Source organism: Saccopteryx bilineata, unplaced genomic scaffold (assembly GCF_036850765.1).
Source record: "Saccopteryx bilineata isolate mSacBil1 unplaced genomic scaffold, mSacBil1_pri_phased_curated manual_scaffold_23, whole genome shotgun sequence".
NCBI classification, from domain to species: Eukaryota; Metazoa; Chordata; class Mammalia; order Chiroptera; family Emballonuridae; genus Saccopteryx; species Saccopteryx bilineata.
The window spans coordinates 655,201-674,911 of NW_027095449.1; the positions used below are offsets into that span (position 1 = coordinate 655,201).

The following is a 19,711-nucleotide window of genomic DNA, read 5'->3' on the forward strand; positions in this document are numbered from 1 at the left end:
CCAGTAATGATTGCTTACTAGAAAACCTAAAACATTCTACGAGGTAGAAGGCCTGAGCTGGAAGCTGGGGTGCTTGGCTGCGCTGCCCTCAGGGCCAGGGAGGGTGTGGGGCTCCCGGGGGAGAGCCAGGGGTTCAGTCTGTAAGCAGATTCTCCAAGTGCAGACATGGTGGGGGAGTTCAGACACTTAGTGGATGTTTGCTAATACAGAATTATTAATTCTTACTTGTCCTTGGGTTACTGTGCTTATGCAAGGAAAGAACATTTACCTTTTCTGATCTCTGGGATTTGCTCGAGCATGGTCCATGGTATTTGGACACAGAGGGTGGGGCTAGACGGAAACACACCGACTAGGCATGGACACCTTGAACTTGGGTGGGAGGAGAATGGAGTCCATTATACCCTCTTCCCTCCACAGTTGTCATGTGTTGGAAGGTTTCCATGATAAGAAGTATACTTGTCTAACAAAATTAAAGTATATTTGTATCTAATCCAGACAAATTACTGTCATCTGCCCAAAGTGTGGTAAACACATATTTTTTTGTCTTTGTCGTAAAACAACACGTAATTACATTTTTTCAGGTGAGAGGAGGGGAGAGAGTGAGACAGACTTCCACTTGCACCCCAACTAGGATACTCCTGCATGTTCCCCGACTGGAATACACCCGGAAAACCCACATCTGGGGCCAATGCTGGAATCATCCCTGCTATTTTTAGCACCAGAGGTTGATGCTAGGACCACTGAGTTATCCTCAGCACTCAGGGACTGCGCTGGAATCCGTTGAGCCACTGGCTGTGTAAGAGGAAGAGAGGGATTGGGGAGAGGGCAGGGGAGAGAAACAGATGGTCACTTCTCCTTTGTCTCCTGACCCAGATCAAATGTAGGACATCACATGCCACACCGAGGCTCTAACCAGTGAGCAAGCCCTCCAGGGTCTAGTCTATTTTCTCATCATGTGACCAAACTCCTTGAGTGGGGGATTTATCTTGTGAGACTTTGAGCTCCTGAGTCAATAGACTTCCGGCGCCTCGTAGCCATCCCCTTGCTGCTTTATTCCATTGCTAAAAATCTAGCCCCTCTCCATCCTGTGCCCACCTGGGAGTCTAGGAGGGGGCGGGAAGGAGGGGTGTTTCACCTGCTGAGTGAGTTCTGTCCACTCCCTGCCCTTGTCATTAGCCAGAAAAGCCACTAGTGGGCAGGTAATGCCCATCTTTCTTTAGGTCAGGGCTCAGCAAAAATCAGAGGCAGCTTTCCCATGGAAAAACACTTCTCCCAAAGCCCGAGGGCTGGAAGAGCATTTAGCAAAATAGTCAGCTCAGCAGAGAGTCAATTCGCTATATCACTGAGGAGTTATTTGAAGCTTTAGTTTTATTTCGACTGCTACCCCATGCTTAATATTTTATTTTTGGAATGAACCTTTTCTTAACTCAGTTGACTATCTTTTCAATTTTGGGGACATAATATCACACTCGGCCCATGACAGCCCTTGAGTGGACTGTACTTCTGGGAGTGACACAGCTGGGGTGAGACCATGACCGGTTGAAGGCTTTGGTCAGTTTGAACTTTTCATGAATCGAATTGATGTGAGTGGACCTAATGCCGGAGGGTGGGAGTCTCCCTGGATGGGTGCTCCTTACTAAGGGAGGTAAGTGGGGTGAGGGATGGGAGAGGTTAGCTACTGTCCCAACAAGAGGCCCAGCAGTGACAGCATTCCTTCAGCTTCCTAACAAGACCAGCCCAGAGAGAAGGTGGCCCCTGGGGACAGGTCAGCCCCTCAAAGCCTGCTCCTCCTTCCTCAGGGTCTCAGAAGGCTCAGGGCTATCTCTTACTCTTCAATGACCAAGCTCGGTGTGAAAGTGTGAGCTCAAGGTCATGGAGTGGCCGGCCTCTGCAACCCGATTATAGGTTTCCTCTCATGGATGAACCCCAAGGACATGATACTAAGCACAGAAAAGGCAGTCCCCAAAAGGACAAACTCTGTCTGATTCCCCCAGTATGAAGTATGTAAAGTCATCAAAATCTTAGAAACAGAAGTAGGAAGGGGGTTCCCAGGGCCTGGGGGAGGGGAGGAGAATCTGCCTCCAATGGGGACGAAGTTTCAAAGTCACAAGGTGGACAAGTTCTAGAGCTCTTTGCACAACCATGTGAGTGTACATCACACTAAATATGGGTAAGATGGTCCATTTAATGTGGGTGTGTGTGTATGTGTGTGTTTTACCATACTAAAATGAAATTGGAAAAATTCTTGCTCTGTGTTCAATCTTTCTGTGACGTAGGAAACTGTGGGACACTACCACCTCTCACCCAAGGGGTATTGAGCTATTTGAAAGCATCGAAGTTCTAGCGTTTTAAGTGCTGTAGTAGCTCAGGGAAAGAGCTCTTTGCCTGGGAAGAAGCATTAGTCTGGGGTCCAGAGTTACTCTGGCTAGGGATTTCAGGGAGGTCTTCCTGGAGGAAGAGGTGAGAAATTTTACAGGATGCTGTGAAGGCTGCTTCAGGGAAGGCAGATGTTGAGGAGGCTGTGGGAGAAAGCAACAGTGTCCTGGTCGAAGCCACTAAAACGCCATATTTCTGTTCTCAGCAGCAGGAAGCGCCACAGATCCTGCTGCCCCTGAACAGGACGACTCCTCTCTAGGGACCCCTCTGTGGCCCATCCTGAGACAGGAGCCCTAGACCCTCTCATGTGCCTACTACCCTGTCATTGGGCAGCTGCACAAGGGGCTGTGCTGTTTACTGAAAGCCACAGGTGGTGTGCCCTTATCCCTAATCCTGCCTGACCTGGACTTTGCCCCAAGACCTGCACTAACTCTGAACTTGGCCCGTGTCTGCGTCTGTGCTCTGGTTGCTGAGAAATCTCTTCCTCCTCAGTAACACTAATGATCAGAAAGACCCAGATCCCACAGAGCCGGCCGCCCCGCCCCAACACACACACACACACACACACACACACACACACACGCACTCCCCGCGGCCTGTGGCCCCTCCCACCGCCCTGTTAGAGACTCTGGGCTCCAGGGGAACTGGCAGCTGCTACGCGATGGCGCAGGTCCGACTTGCTGATCCGGAGACCATGACAGGCAGGACTACAGGACCGAGGTAAGTGAGTGCTGGTGTGTGCCTACACCGCCGCGGGGATAGCAGCCTAGCCAGGGGTCAGGAGCCGCCTGGAGGGCGGGCACGATCTCAGAGCTCTGGGCAGGTCTCGTCATTCCGCACTGGTCTCCCCAGCCCACCGGAGGGAGGGGTCGGTGGGGGGAGGGGCTCCGGCCTTCCTGGGAGGGAGCAGGTCTGGGAAGGGATGAGGGCCTGGTGGGAGGCGGAGGAAAAAGAAAGGGAGTGGAGTCTGCTCCTTGGAGTCCTTATTTGGGACTGCGCCACCTGTGCACCGCCAACACACAGGGCGAAGCTGGCCTTTGGGACCCTGGTTTCCCTCGAATATTCCTCACCCTGCGCGCAGTTTGCATTCCGATACCTGAAAGCTGAAGGGGGTCCATGTTTGCCAGAAATAACATTTCTCATTTTACCTCCATTGAAGCCAGCTGTGCTCTCCCTATGACCGCTTTCGCTTCTCTGAGATGACAGCCCTGAGGGCTGGACTGAGCCCTCCCCAGGCCGAGCTCTGGAAGCTTCTCTGACCACCTTTCTGTGTGTGCTTGGGGGGGGGGGCAGCCCGACGTTGGGGGAGGGCTGTATCCAGAGAGGGAGGTGGGGGCTTCTCTAGAGTCTCCACTAGGGTTCTGGGGGACAGCTCTTTATTTAAATCTCCTTTGCGCTGCTAGGCTGTTTAGGGACCTCAGGAAGTTGATCAGAGGGAATGTGGGCTGGTAAAGGGGAGAGTGACCAGGGAGGCCCTTTTGACTTCCTTTTGTCTTAAAAGTGTTTTCTGTATGCCTGGGAGAAAATGGAGTATGTTGGGCAACTGTATGTATGGAGAAAGCCGGATGAGGCCGCACTCAAGCCGGAGACCTCTGGGTTTAAAATCTGGATCTAAAATCTGGGTCCTCGGCATCCCACGTCCATGCTCTATCCACTGCACTACCTCCTGGCAGGCGCACTCTCTCTTTTTAAAAACTTTAAAAAATTTTTATTGATTGATTGATTTTAGAGACAGAGGAAGAAAGATAGAGACAGGGACATCAGTTTGTTCCGGTATGTGCCCGACTAGGGATCGACCTGGCAACTGCTATGTATCCGGAGGATGATCTAACCAATGGAGCTATCCAGCCAGGGCTACTTCTCATTTATTACACTGGGGAACAGTTTTTTTTTTCATTTTCTGTTGCATGAGATTTTAGAACTTTTTCTATATATTTCTGCATCGCTGATTCCAAATCTGAAATGTTTTTGGCGCATGCTCTAGTTTTTATGCAATTTTAATTTCTTTTTGTTACAGTTAATGGCATGCATTGGTTTTTAAATTGGAGTTAAAGGACAACGACTCTTGGATTGAACATAACCACAAGGCAATTAATGTTTTACAACCATCACTTTTACATAATTGTAGTTTTTAAATGTAAAAAATTATTATCTGATAAGAACACCCTCTTCTTTTGTTTTAAGATTGAAGCATGGCTGCTTCGAGTAGGCGTAAATGTAAGAATAGTCCTGACACCTTCTGTTATATATGTGGCTGTTACACACTTCAACGTCAAAGGCACAGTATTTCATCATTTGTGACACGTGCATATATTGCCTATTTTCAAGTTCCCCTTGGCGATCAAGACAAGAATTGGGTTCCTCATATTGTGCGTCATAATTGTGAGGAAATACTTCGTGACTGGACAAAAGGAAAACGCAAAGGAATGCCTTTTGGTATTCCCATGGTTTGGCATGAACCTAAGGACCACAGCAGTGACTGTTATTTCTGTCTGATCCATACAAAGGGCATCGGCAAGAAAAAATAGCATATAATTGTATACCCTACTATTCCTTCAGCAATACGACCTATCCCACACTCTGAGACACTCCCGGTTCCAGTTTTCATTGGTTTTATTTCTTCTAAGGATGAAGGAAGTGAACATGGTGATCAAGTGTATTTTGATAAGATGCATGAGGAAATGGTTGTAGAATCTGAAGGGTCTTCTTTTGATGCCAAGCAGTCATTAACCCCTCAGCAGTTTAGCCAACCTGAATTGAATGACTTAGTAAGAGATTTGGACCTATCAAAGAAAGCAGCTGAGTTATTAGCCTCCAGGATTCAAGAAAAGAATATACTTCACCGGTCAGCTAAAGTGTCCCATTTCAGGAAGTGTGAACAAAATTCTGTGGACTTTTTTCCGAAGACAAACACTTTGTTTACTGTCATGATATCAGTAGTGTTCTCAGCCAGCTAGGTGTTACCACTTACAGTCCAACAGAGTGGCAGCTATTTCTTGACTGCTCTAAACAGAGTCTGAAATGTGTTCTCCTACACAATGGTAATGTTTATGCAGTGGTTCCAATTGGTTATTCAACTCATCTGTGAGAAGATTATAATGACATAAAAATTGTCCTTGACTTTCTGAAGTATGAGGAGCATAACTGGATCATTTGTGTGATCTGAAAATGGAAAATTTCCTACTAGGACAACAGAAAGGTTTCATGAAGTATCCTTGCTTTCTGTGTTTGTGGGACAGCTGAGCTCGGGAGAAACACTGGACACAGAAGGAGTGGCCAAAACATGAAACTCTGGAAGTAGGGATGCAAAATATTGTGAATGAACCTGTAGTTAATCAAGACAGGATCATTTTTCCCCCACTTCACATCAAACTTGGCTTAATGAAGCAGTTTGTTCAGGCTTTGAATAGAGAAAGTGAATGCTTTCAATATATTATTTCTGCTTTTCCTGCCTAGTCTTTCAAGAAGATAAAATTTTGCAGGTGTATTCGATGGACCTCAAATTCGAACCCTCATATGAGACGAAGAATTTGCCAGGAAGATGAATAAGGAGGAGAAAGCAGCATGGCAGTCTTTTGTGGTAGTTAGAAAGAACTTCCTTGGCAACAAGAAGCAGAAAACTATGAACTTCTGGTTCAAAGGATGCTGTTGGCTTTCCACGACATTGGATGTAACATTAGTGTTAAGATTCACTTCCTGAACAGTCACCTTGATAAGTTTTCCAAAAATCTTGGAGCTGTTAGTGATGAGCAGACTACTGCTGGAGCATCAAATGAGATTGTCCTCAACAAGTACACAAACGCAAGAGCTACAAGCGCAAATTTTTGCCTGAATAGAATTCAAATAAGTTTTGCACAAATTTTATGATTAAAATAAGTATTTTAATATGTTTTATTTTGAAATTGTAGACAAATTCTGATGCAATCATATTTTAGTGTATTAGTGTATTTACTGCATTATATAAATTATATTTTTACAAAGATGATGCCCAAGAAGACATTCTACTTCATTATGTTAAACTAAATGTTGAAAATTTTACAATAAGAGGAAAACCTAAAATTTTGAATTGTGAAAAAACTGTAGCTTAGAGAGAAAAACTAATATCAGATTTAAGATCAGCACACTCAAATTAGATAAGAACAAGTGTTTTTGTGCATGCAACAAAAATTTTGTTCCCCAGTGTCAAAGTGACATCACTTCAGTCTTTCTGTGCCCTTGTCAAAACTGCTTTTCGTCTTTTCCTCCTGCCCTGCTCATGATTACTCATTTCACACCATTTATTGAGCATATATAGGGTGGGACAAAAAGTAATTTTATCTTTCTGAGCATGCAAAGCATACAGTTAATTCTTGTGATTATTTAATAGTTATTGTATTATTATCCATAGGAACAACTGTGAGCCTACCTCTGCCCGACCCTGTACTATGTGGCAGGCACTGTATTAGGGACCTAGGGACACAGAGCAAGACACTCTCGGTCTCTGCTCTTATGGGGTTTCATACCAGGGGCAGGAGAGAGAAAATGAACAAATAGACAATAAATAATACAGAAACAGTGTTACGATGAAAATAAAGATGCTTAAGGAGTTAGGGCAAGGGTTTCTCTATACAGAGGTTAGCCAGGATAGGAATATGCTCTTAGAAGTGCCCCAACCTTGACTGGACTCAGGCCACAAAGAAATCTCTTTTTGTCCTGGCCGGATATCACACTGGGTTAGAGCATCATCCTGACACACAGAGGTTGCAGCTTTGATCTCCAGTCAGGGCACATACAGGAACAGATCGATGTTCCTGTCTCCCTCTTGCTCTCCTTGCCTCTCTCTAAAATCAGTAAAGTGAACATTGAAAAACTCAAGAAGTAACAGTTTTGATTTTTCAGCCTAGTCAGGCTTTGCCTCTTGAGTCATGTCAGAGAGGTGCCCAGGGAAGAGCCCATGCCTCTGTCCCTGGCCTATGAGCCTCTTCTCACCTCCACCCAGTATGTGTCCTCTGGGCGGGGCTTCATTATGGATGAGTCCGCCTCTGCCAGGCAGGCTGCCCTGACTTCTTTCTGCAGGTGAGATTTCTCCCTTCAGTCGGACACTGAAACTGGTCTCTCCTTTTTTATAGATTTGCGGTGATTTCATTAAAATAGGACTCACCAAACCCGATATTTTCATGTATTTTTGTTTGGAGCCAGGAAGCTTTTATACTCCAAGCATTATATCTTAGTAAAATTGGGGAGGGATGCGATGTGGAGGAGTAACTAAGGGGTTTGACAATGGCATGGGTTATTATTATTTTTAACACATTCCTTCTCTATTAAATGGAAGTGTTTTCAGCAATAATAATGAAATGAAATGATTACAGTTTATGTTTGCCCTTACAAAACAAAATTAGCTTGATAATCTGCCCCCTATTTTAGTGTTAAAAATTTTGTTGTCTTTCTTAATATATATATATATATATATATATATATATAGTAAATTATACTTATGTTCAATATTATATTAGTTTCAGGTAGGCAGCACAGTGGTCAGACCATCATATACTGTACAAGACACTGTGCTCTAAAAGGGTATCATGTATCAAATAACACACAAAAAAAGGCTTTTCTCATTCTTTACTTTCTTCAGATGTATTTCATTTTTCTTCAAGTCTAATCCATCTACTCAGGACCTGGCCGCTAGCTCAGTTGGTTCGAGTGTTGTTCTAAAACACCAAGGTTGTGGGTTCAATTCTTGGTCAGGTCACTTACAGGAAGCAACCAATGAATGCACAACCAAACGAGACAACAAACGGATGCTTCTCTCTCTCTCTCTCTCTCTTTCTTCCTCCCTCTCTCTCAAATCAATCAACACATTTAAGAAAACATGCATTTACTCGGTCATAAACAAGTATTGATCGAATGCCTCCTCTGTGTTGTAGATTCGGGGTGAACAAAACAAGACGTGTGCATTCTTGTGGAATTGACCCTTTAGTGGTGGGAGATAGAAAAGAAAGTGCTAAGTTAGTTGTGCAGCTGTGTTAGATTTTATCACAGGTTTACCAGCTATAGGCCCTTGGCTTGATTGGTACATGAGTGTGTGGCTGCGCCACGTGTGTATGGCCTATGTGAGCCTATGGGTGCTTGGGCTCAGGGGCATTGTGGATGTCGGTTTACCTGCCGCCACTGTGAGGGGTCATTCTTGCTGTTTGCCTGCCTGAGAAGCGGTTTCCCCTGCCTATGTGCTCATCCGTGTTGTGAGACATTATTAAATGGTAATGGCTCAGTGTATTCTGCCTCGGCCACCGGCACTACATCAGTGCACACTGTTAATGGTGGAAGCAGAGGCCACTGGGCAGAAAACTAGAGCAGGACTGGGATGTGCTGATGGGCTACAGGGACCAGGGTGCTCTGAAATCTAGGGTGACTGGAGATGGCTCCTGTGCCACAGGGACGATTGGGTGGGGACCTACTAGAAGTGAACCTGTCCCCCACTAGTCTGGGGGAAGGATGCTCTGGCTCAGATGAACAGCCAGCACAGAGCCCCAAGGTCACATGCTTGGGGACCAGCAGGGAGGCTGATATGACACAGCAAGGTGGAGATGTGTGGGGAGGAGGTCAGGGAGGCAGCCAGGGCCCAGATGGGGTGGGGTCTTGGACCCGTCTAACTCCTCTGCCTATTACTTTGGGTTTGGGTAGGTGGGTGGGAAGCCCTGAGCGACTTTGGTCTGAGAAGTGGAATTATACATCTCCTGTTACTCTAGGAGAAGGTGGGAAGCAGGCAGACCAGAGATGATGTTATTGCCCAAGTCCACAAAAGAGCTGATTGTCAGTTTATTCTGGAAAAATCAGAAAGGCTGAACATGGATGGGACATTTATGTAGAGTAGTGAAGAACAGGGAGGAATCTTCCAGGTGGACAGGAGGAGAGGGGAGCAGGGAGGAGCATGCTAGGCATACTGGGGGCCAGAGTAGGTGGCAGAGATGGGGGAGGACACAGTTACAGGCTTCACATTTTTTTCAAGCCCACGTGAAGCAGATACACAGATTTTATTGGGTCAAAATGTAAATCCCAACCAATGACAAAGAGGTTGCACAAATACCCTCAGACCACACCACATGAATATTAGAAATAAAAAGAGAAGCCTGTCTCCCAATACATGCTAGGTCGAGGACCTTAGTAGCCTCAATTGCTTGGGGAAAAAAGGCAAACAGAAATTTCAATTTCTTTCTGTTCCTCTGCCCCCTCTGCCTGTGAGCTGAGCCTTGACCTGTTGTTCTTTGTCTAGCAGAACCAGCGGGAGCCCCCATCAGGAGTATCAGCAAGATGCTTGGCAGCAGGGCCACCCCCCGGGAGGACTGAGGCTTCTCCTCTTAGGGAAGCGTGGGGCAGGAAAAAGTGCCACAGGAAACACTATTCTGGGAAAAGATGTGTTCACATCCAAATTCAGTGAGCAGAGGGTGACTACTGTGTGCAAGAAAGAGGAAGGATCCGTGACAGGGGAGAAGGTTGTGGTCATCGACACCCCCGACCTTTACTCCTCAACAATTTGTGCCAAAGACAAGCAGCGTCACATTGAATACTGCTTGGCACTCTCTGCCCCCAGCCTCCACGCCCTGCTCCTGGTGGTCCCCATCGGCCACTACCAGATGGAGGACAGAGAAGCAATCAGGGGCATCCAGAAGGTGTTTGGGGCGGGAGCCGTGAGACACACCATTATCATCTTCACTCGGAAAGATGAGTTGGGCGATGACTCCATCCAAGATTACTTTGAAAGTGACAGCTCGGTTAACGAGTTGGTTGAAACCTGTAGAAGCCAATACTGTGCTTTCAACAACAAGGCAGAGGGGGCCGAACGGCACAGCCAGGTGACGGAGCTCCTCGGCCGGGTCAAGCGTTTGGTGGATGAGAACGGAGGACCCTACAGCGTGGACATCAGAAATGAAGGCAGCGGGTTCCAGGTGAGAATCCTCATTAAGGTCTCTAGGGATCTCTGTGTCGTTACAGCAAGTGGGATGACAATGGGCCCAGACAAGTGACAACCTTCACAACGTTTGTTTAAGGAGATAGTTGCCCATAGTTTGGAGAGATGAGGCACCAGATGGTTGTGACCTTGAATACTATCCTTTGGACTGCATTGGTAAAGTAATGGATATGTTTAAGTCCTTGTCTGACTCTACCCCTCATAGTTTTGGACACAAATGACTCATTAGATCCACTTGGCTTGGCATTAGTAAAATGACCCTCTTTATGACCCCACATCTCTGCTTTCTGACCACTCTAGAGGTTGCTGAGTCCTCCTCTCATGAGCTCTAAAGGTTGGCATTTGCAGGGTTCGAGTCTAGCCTGTCCTCAGCTCTCTACATGGTCCTTCCACATTTCATAGCATTGAGTGCCATATACTGCTAACAGTTTTTACATTAGTAGCAAATCCTTTGGATTTCATAGAATATGAATGAGTTTGAGCCGGGCTGTGTAAGGTGAGAAAAGTCTGATAACCAGAGTGGAATGTGAGGACCCTATAGAGAGAGACGAGTGACAGTACCAATGGCTTTGGTGAGAAAGCAGGGGGAGGGCCTGGCCGATTGGCTCAGCGGTAGAACATCAGCCTGGCGTGTGGAAGTCCCGGCTTCATTTCCCGGTTAGGGCACACAGAGAAAAGCCCATCTTTTTCTCCACCCTTCCCCTTTCTCTCTCCTCTCTTCTCCTCCTGCAACCATGCTCAAATCAAGCAAGTTGGCTCTGGACACTTTGGTCTTGCCCCGGGCTCTAAAATAGCTCAGTTGCTGAGTAATGTTGCAGCAGCCCCGGATTGGGCAGAGCATCACCCTGTAGGGGGCTTGCGTGGTGGATCCTGGTCAGGGCACATGTGGGAGTCTGTGTCTCTGCCTCTCTGCATCTAAGTTAAAGAAAATAAAGAGAGAGAGAAAGCAAGAGGAAACATTCCTGGTGGGCATGGAGACTGCACAAAGACAAGCTTAAAATACAGGAAGCGTCTGAGGATGGCAGGTTCATCAAGATTACATATCACTGTTTTCACCTTCTTTTCTGATTGCATGCCAAGGTAAATTCTGAGAATGAGTATAAGGCTTCACCAGGCAGGGGAAGAGGACATCAGGTTTGTGGCTATCCACCCTCCATCGTCACCTCCATCTACCCACCTGGATGGAGACGATTCCAAGGTTTACTGGATTCATATTGGAAGAAACTTCATCTCTACACTGGGGGTGCCCATGTGGGATGGAGACAGTGGAGAGATGTGGGGACCTGGTTCCCAGTCTCCTCACTTCCCCCGTCTCTCAAATGCACGTCACAGCCTTCCCTGGGCTCCATTCCTCCTCCAGGGAGCCTAGACGTTCCCCGTAAGCCTCTGGATCTTGTCCAGGAGTAGCAGAATGTCTGGAAGACTGTGGAGGGAATTACTTTAGGAACTGTGGAGAAGTGTTGTTAGAGAGAGCTTCAGGAACAAGGCCATGGTTAGATGGCATCTGTGGGGCCCCCAGAGTGAGGACAAGGCCCATCTTACGTCTGGGAAACCTGAAGCAGCATGAGCAGTGGAATTACGGACCAGGCTACGGCGGCCAGCGAGGACCGTGACCACGGCCTTGATGTGACCACATCCTAACCATCAATTTACTCTGAATTATATACTTGGGTCTCTTTTTCTTTCTTCTGGAAAGATGAGAATTCAGATCTGTGTACATCACTTCCCCCTTTATTTTCTAGGACTGTGTGAAAGAAGCCGCATCTCAGAAGGAGGACAATCCACACAGTAAGATATCCTTAAAAAAATACTTGCTTTGCCCTGGCTGGTTAGCTCAGTTGGTTGAGAGCATCACCCCAAAACAACAGCGTTGCGGGTTTGTTCCCTGGTCAGGGCACATATGGGAAGCAACGAATGAATGCACAACTGAGTGGAACAACAAAGGAATGTTTCCCTCTCTCTCTCATCCTTCCTCTCTTTCTCTCTAAAATTGATAAAAAATTAATAATGATGATTATTACAGTTCATATTATATGCTAGATTATATATAACATACTAATCATCCAATCCCTATAGTATATAATATATAATCTTCATACCAACCTTATATAGAAGATGTTATTATCATTATTCTCATTTTACAGATGATTAAACATAGCCACAAATACATAAAATCAGGTGGCAGTGGGAGTTTAAAATTCTGTCAGTGGCCTTCAGCCCCCAGGGACATATCTGTTACTGCACAAAATTGGGTTTATTGACTTGTGTCCTCAAGGGAATAGCATGTCATCGGGAACCGTGGCGGGGGGCATTTCAGAATGAGGTGTTGGAAAGGACGTTTTACATGATGAGGGCTTGTGAAAGGTGATTTTGGGTAGAGTAAGAACTCTCTGAAGGTAATATAACAAGGTCATGGTGTCATTGCATTTCAGCTTCTTTCTTTCTTTCCCTCTTCCTCTCCCTCCCTCCCTCCCTCCCTCCCTCCCTCCCTCCCTCCCTCCCTCCCTCCCTCCCTCCCTTCCTCCGTTCCTTCCTTCCTTCCTTTCTTCCTTCCTTCCTTCTTTCCTTCCTTCTTTCCTTTCTTTCTTATTGAAAGGCAGGGAGGTGGAAAGACAGACTCACACATGTGTCCTGACTGGGATCCAACCAGCCACCCCCATCTGGGGATGATATTCAGCCCATTTGGGGATGCTGCTCTGATGATTGGCAGCCAAGCTATTTTAGCACTATACAGGAGGCCATGCAGCCCTCCTCAGTACCCAAGACAACTTGCTCATTTGAGTCATTGCTGCAGGAAGGGAAGAAAGAGAGAGAGAGAGAAGCAGGAGTGGGAGCAGTGGAGAAGCAGATGGGCACTTCTCCCCTTGATTGTGTGCCTTGTGCAAATCAAATCCAGGACTTCCACACGCTGGGCTGATGCTCTACCACTGAGGACCTCAGCTGCTTTCTATAAATGCCATGCTCATTGTCCTTCCAGACTTGCCACGTAGAGACAAGGTGACAGCCCACCCGGATGGCACCTTGGATGATACAAACTCAGTGACTCTCCGTCCGGCTGGTGACTCTGGCATCTGCTCAGCACGTAGGTCTGGTGCCGACCTGGGATCATGGCAAAGTGGTGGGAACAGGGCATGTATGGAGAGACAGTTTTGTGGAACAGATTTTTTTCAGCAGTTTACTGAGATATGTTTTACACAGAGTAAAATGCACAAATCTTAACTACATGATGCAATGAATTTTTTTACACATCTGCATATATGCAACCACAGACTACATAAAGAAATGCAGCATTGCTGCCACCTTGCCAGTGCTCTCTGCCTCATCCTCCGAAGGGGAGGATGACCAGCACTGGTTCATCTCGTCTGTTCTTGAACTTCAGATAATGGGCGCGTGCAGCCTCTGATTCTGCATCTGGCTTCTTTCACTCGGCATGTTTTGGAGATCCAGCCGAGTGGCAGATATCAGTAGTTCACTCTTTTCTTTTTTAATTGCTGGCTGTGCTTCATTTTATAAATATAGCACTAGGGGTCATTTGAAACTCAGATTCTCCCTGGTCCTGCCTTAGCCCATGGCCTTCATGCCCAGTACTTACCTGTGGTAGCAAAACGAGAGGAATGCGAAGGACCAAGGCCAGCGAAGCCTGAGTTTAACATTTTCAGGTTTCTGGGCCCTCACCAGCCCTTGACATATCTCTTAATTGGTTCACAGCTGCTTCTGTGACTTGCGCTTAGAAAGGTAGCTCCTGACCAGGACTAGAGCTCTCCTGGTTCAGGGCACTGGTGCCGTTCTGTATAAAAACTGACGAGGCAGAGGAACCAGCCAACCTGTCCCCATGTCTGTGTTCACCTGTAAGCAGAGACTCAGAATCTGTCCTGTCTTCCCACAGGCCCAGGGGAGCAGCAGCTGTGGGCCTCAGGCTCTGAACCGAACCCCGGGACGTCAGAACTAAAGGTCCTGCTGGTAGGGCGGCGCGGCGTGGGAAAAAGTACAGCCGGCAACAGGCTTCTGGGAAAGAGAGCCTTTCAGACCAAATTCAGTGACCGCTGGGTGACCCGGGTGTTCAAGTCTGAGAGCAGGGTCTGGAAAGGGAGGGAAATTTTGATCATTGATAGTCCGGACTTATCAAGGGACTTTACACCAGCCCTTCAGGAACACGCCCCTCAGGGCCCCCACGCCTTCCTGCTGGTGATCCCACTGGGCTCCTTCTCTGAGAACGATGAGGCGGTGCTGACCACTCTCCGAAGAAGGTTTGGAGACAAATTCAGGGAACACACAGTCGTGCTTCTCACAAGGAAAGAAGACCGAAGGGATGAGGAAGCAGACCCGCTCTCAGAAACCACAGGAACCATCAAGGAACTCATCGAGGAAGGTGGGCACCGATACAGCACCTTCAGCTACAGCGTGTCAGCAGACGAGGAGCGAAGGCAGGTGGGCGCGCTCCTGGACAAAGTTGTGCACCTGGTGCAGCGGAACGGTGACAAGCCCTGTGGCTTCGCTGAAGGTGCGCCAAGCTCTGAACACATCTTATATGAGCTTCACAAAAAGGACAGGCGAGGTCCTGGCCTCGTGGTTCAGATGTGCGGGCCGTCCGGAGAGGCGGGGTGGAGAAAGCCTGGTCTGAAATGGGCGGTGCAGAAAGGGTTGAGTTGGATGTCTGAGCAGAAAGCTGGAAGGCGTTCCTGGGCGCACACTAGCAATCTGAAGCAGAGTGGTAGGAGAAGCAAGCCGTCTGTGAGGGGGCGGAGCCGAGGGCCAGGCTCTGGGTGGGCATGGAGGGGTCCCACCTCTACAGAGAGCAGGATGGGGGGCTCAGAGAGTTTTCAGAACCACACCGCGTGGGGGTAGGGAAGCAGGATTGGAGGACATGGGGTGTTGGGAGACTTTCCATCCTATTACCATGAGATTGTGGGTTCAGAATAAGCAATTTAGTAATTTCCCCTGGACGGAGGAGCACAGGATGGGCTGCCTCTCTCTTTGTTTGGAGGTGGAGATTGGTGACCTGGGAGGAGGTCGTGATTGAGGAAAAGTGTGAAGGAGAGACCTGGATGGAACAGAGAGCTCACGGGACAAGAGCAAAGTCATAAAGAATCCCCCAGAGACACCCATGGTATTACTCCTGTAATTCCATTTGTAGAGGAATTTGTTCTCCATCGTTTACACCCCCTGGACAGTGTTTGTAACTCTTTGTCATTATAGCCATGGGGGCCTTTTGACGTCCATGAAAGACACATGTTGACTGTGGTTGTAAAGAGAAATGACAATTAGTGTGCCCCCTCTGGTAATCCACAGATGCTGTGTTGTTGCTTTTTCACAAAGTAATTCTGAGGAATGCTTTTTCAAGGACATGCAGGAGATTTTGCTACAGTTGGCATAAGTTGGCAGCAAGGACAGAAGACAGAGATGAGATGAGTAGAGTGGACCCAGGTGAGCAGGTATAGAGTAACTCGTAGGGTGCCAGGGAGTCAGAGAAGCCCCCAGGAAAAGGAACAAATTCAGAGATAGGAGCAGGGACATAGCCCTGGGCAGGGACAGTGGTCCAAGTCCTGCTTCTGAGTTCACTGTATGTCTGTGACATGCCCATGCTTGGGGCTGCAGTGGGAAGGTGGCCCTGATGTTACCTGAGTGTCCTTGGCTGCAGTGTGAGGCACAGCTTTGCAAAGCGTACCCAGGTCACCCAGGGTGACTACTCTCTCCTGCTTTCCTCTGACAGAGATCCTGACCATTGTCCTCGTGGGGAGGAGCGGGACTGGGAAGAGTGCCACTGGCAACACCATCCTCGGGAGGTCAGAATTTGTCTCTCAGCTCCGAGCCCAGCCAGTCACCAAGGAGGTCCAGGACAGCAGGGGGACGGTGGATGAGCAGGACATCATGGTGGTGGACACTCCCGCACTCCATCTGATGCTCAGTGAGGAAGGCAACACATCCCAGCTAAAGAAGTTCCAAAACTATGTGTCCAACTGTGATGGGAACACGGTTCTGGTTCTAGTACTCCAGCTGGGACGGTTCACTCAGCAGGATGAAGAGGAGGTGGCGATGTTAGAGAGCATTGTCGGAAAGGATGTTACAAAATCCATGATTGTGCTTTTTACTAGGAAGGAAGACCTGGGGGGCGGGGACCTGAAAGATTACTGCAATAACACAGATAACAAAGCTCTTAGGAAGATAATTAAAAAGTGTAAGGGACGAGTTTGTGCTTTTAATAACAAAGAAACTGGCCAAGACAGCAAAGACCAGGTAACAGACCTTTTGAAAAAGGCCAAAGAGCTGATAGGTAACCGTGATGGGCACGGATACTTCTGTACACAGGAGACAGCCAGCAAAAGAGCTAAAAATGCCCAGGAAAAGCAAAACTCCACAAAAAAAGAAAATATTCAAAGATGGCTCTAACTGCTTTTCGCCAGTTAAGTGGTTTATCCTGAAACAACCAAGTCAGGCGTTCAATCCCCAGTCAGGGCACACACAGGAAGCAACCAAAGAACACACGACTGAGTGGAACAACAAATGAGTGCTTCCCTTCCCCACTCCTCTCTCTCCCTCCTCTCTGTCTCTCTTTAAAAATAAAAATTAAGCCCTGGAGGAATAGCTTAGTTGGTTGACATGTCCCAAAGCACAGAGATGGCCAGTTTAATTCCCTGGTCAGGGCACATACAGTAGTGGCTTGATGAGACAGTCTTTCTCTCTCCCTGCCTTTCTCTCTCTCTCTCAAAAAAAAAAAGCATTTAAAAGAAAAAATTTTACCCCGACCTGTAGTGGCATAGTGGGTGAGGCATTGACCTGGAATGCTGAGGTTGCTGGTTCAAAACCCAAGGCTTGCCCTGTCTGGGTGCATATGAAAAGTAACTACTATTACAAATTGATACTTCCGGCTCCTCCCAACCTTTCTCTCTCTCTCTCCTCTCTCTAAAATGTTTTAAAAATCAGTAAGTAAAATCTTTTAATAAGCCCACTAATGATAGGTTTTTATAGCTGGCTGAAATGCCTGGGTCTCTTTAAAGTCCTAGACATGCTCCTGTTGGGTGGTGGGGAGGACTGGTGGATGGGAACAGGCTTCGTGACTTTGAGGGTTGAGAAGTCAGTGCCTCTCACTGTGCGATACTCTGCCTCCTTTTCAATGAATGAATTGTCAGGCAGGGCAGGTAACAGGAGATTGTAAAGGAGCAAGAAAAAATATGATCAGGGAAAGGTTTCAGAGGTTAGGCTGATATTAATAGTCAAAACCAATTCACAAGAATCACCCTACCTGTGTAGGTAGACGGGACACAGGACAGAACTGGGACCAAGGCTTTCCCAGTTTCATACCTATTCAGTGCAGTTCGGTGTGGGCTCACGCACAGATTTTTTTAGGGCTCCTTAGGTAGTTATCCCGTATAGCCTCTACAGACTCGTCACCGACTGATGGCCTACCAGAACGGGGTTTCTCCACCAAACTGCCAGTTTCCTCCAACTGCTTATCCCACTGAGTAATGTTATTCCTATGTGGTGCCGCTTTGTTATAAATGTGCCGATATTCACGTTGCACTTTGGTCACGGATTCAAATTTAGCAAGCCACAGAATACACTGAACTTTTCTCTGTACCGTCCACATCTTGACTGCGATGGCCGTGGGCTGCTCTCCTGTGTGTACACGGTGTTATGTCATTATCTGCGCATGCGCACATGCTGCCACTCATCCTACAGAAAATGGGAGGGTTTTCCTTTTATTTGGTGCAGATTTCACATTTCTATCGTCTTTTGTTGCTTTCCTGTGACCGGTAAAATTGCACCATGACTTTACGGACACACTGTATATAATTACATGAAAATCAGGGCGTCCAGATGCATGAGAGAGAGGCAACATCTAGTCAAGTCCTGGGCATGGCAGACAGGACAAGCTGGACTCCTGTGTCCTGCCCACGGCCCCTGAGCTGTCCTTTCCTGACAGGGTGGCTGTCCCTTCGTGCCCTCTTCTTTTCAAGTCTGAATGCAGAGGGACCCAGGCAGTCTCTGTTTGTTGTCCCTGAGGAAATGAACACAATTCCCTGAGATTTCAAATGATTGTGTAGTTAAATCATCACAGTGAAACAGACAAGAGCAGAAAAATAAAATTAATAAATGAAATAGACTAGAACAGAAATCAGAAGCATAGTAAAATTGCCAAGATTGACAACCTTGCAAAATTTTTAAATTCTAAATTTAATTCTAGATTTCCTCTAGAAAGGGTTATTGACAACTCCTTTGCACCTCTCTCCTCTCTTTCTTTTTCACTTCAGGGTTAGGAATTGGGCTGAAACTCAGAGAACTCACGTAATAATGGTCTAAACTCATTGGGAGCTCATTGTGTCTCATGTCCGGAGTGGGCCATAGGGGCCCGTGTGGTACCCACGGTCCAGCTTCATTCTCATGCAGCTTCCACAATTCGGCTGCATCTAGGTCCCCAGATGGTGATGTTCTGCTCAGGGATGAGCAGGTAATATTGAGAGCTGCCTGATGGGGGCGCTGTATGAAGTGAGAAATATGGAATTGTCTCCGAGGTGATGCAGGGCCAGATGGTTTCAGTATTGACCACATCACAGATGCTTTGGGGACAGGATTTATGACATCGCCTTTTTATTTTTATTTTTTATTTTTCTGAAGTTAAAAGTAGGGAGGCAGAGAGACAGACTCCCACATGTGCCCAACTGGGATCCACCTGGCGTGCACAGTAGGGGGGTGTTACGCTGCCTATTGGAGTGTTGCTCTGTTGCAACCACAGCCATTCTAGTGCCTGAGGTGGAGGCCATGGAGCCATCCTCAGCGCCCAGGCAAACTTTGCTCTAATGGAGCCTTGGCTACAGGAGGGGAAGAGAGAAGTAGAGAAGAAGGAGAGGGGGAAGGGTGGAGAGTAGATGGGCACTTCTCCTGTGTGCTCTGGCCAGGAATTGAACCCAGGACTTCTATGCACCGGGCCAATGCTCTAACGCTGAGCCAGCAAAATAGGGCTATGTCATTGCCTTTGTTTTTTGAAAGTATCGCTTACCTTCATGATTAAGCCATTTATAAGAGCATGGGCTGACATCATTCATACTTTTGTACCCTGTATCACCCTCACTATGACAAATTCTGGAAAATGTGTGTGTAAATATACTCAGTGGAGTGAAATAATAAAGATGAATTATATGACAAAGTTATCTGATTCCTGTGGTTCCGAAGTGGGAAAGAGCCACCTTCTCAGAGAAGCAGGTGGTACCTCGACGCTTGTAAGGACTTTGTGTCTTTGGTACCTAAGGACCTTAGAGGACCAGTGACAGCTACTATAAGGCACCCCTTAGGTCATTTCACTGTGGCCAGCACAAATAATAGTGACCTGGATTAGAACCCAGAATATGAGAGGAAGAAGGTCTAGTAGTTGCTATTTCCTCCTCCCAGAAT

At 47.2% G+C, this 19,711-nt stretch overlaps 1 protein-coding gene across 2 annotated transcripts; it reads left to right on the plus strand.

Annotated features, from left to right (window-relative positions):
• Nucleotides 1-2,816: 2,816 nt before the first annotated feature.
• On the plus strand, nucleotides 2,817-19,470 carry GIMAP8 (GTPase, IMAP family member 8). Of its 2 annotated transcripts, none has more exons than XM_066250634.1 (6): nucleotides 2,817-3,096; nucleotides 9,629-10,301; nucleotides 12,067-12,112; nucleotides 13,302-13,406; nucleotides 14,211-14,825; nucleotides 16,035-19,470. In XM_066250634.1, exons 1-6 carry the CDS (start codon nucleotides 3,038-3,040, stop codon nucleotides 16,709-16,711), a joined length of 2,175 nt encoding a protein of 724 aa, XP_066106731.1. In that variant the 5' UTR covers nucleotides 2,817-3,037; the 3' UTR covers nucleotides 16,712-19,470. The 2 variants fall into 2 exon arrangements, with proteins under 2 accessions (XP_066106731.1, XP_066106732.1); XM_066250635.1 differs by having other exon boundaries at nucleotides 2,818-3,096; nucleotides 9,632-10,301.
• Nucleotides 19,471-19,711: the final 241 nt, after the last annotated feature.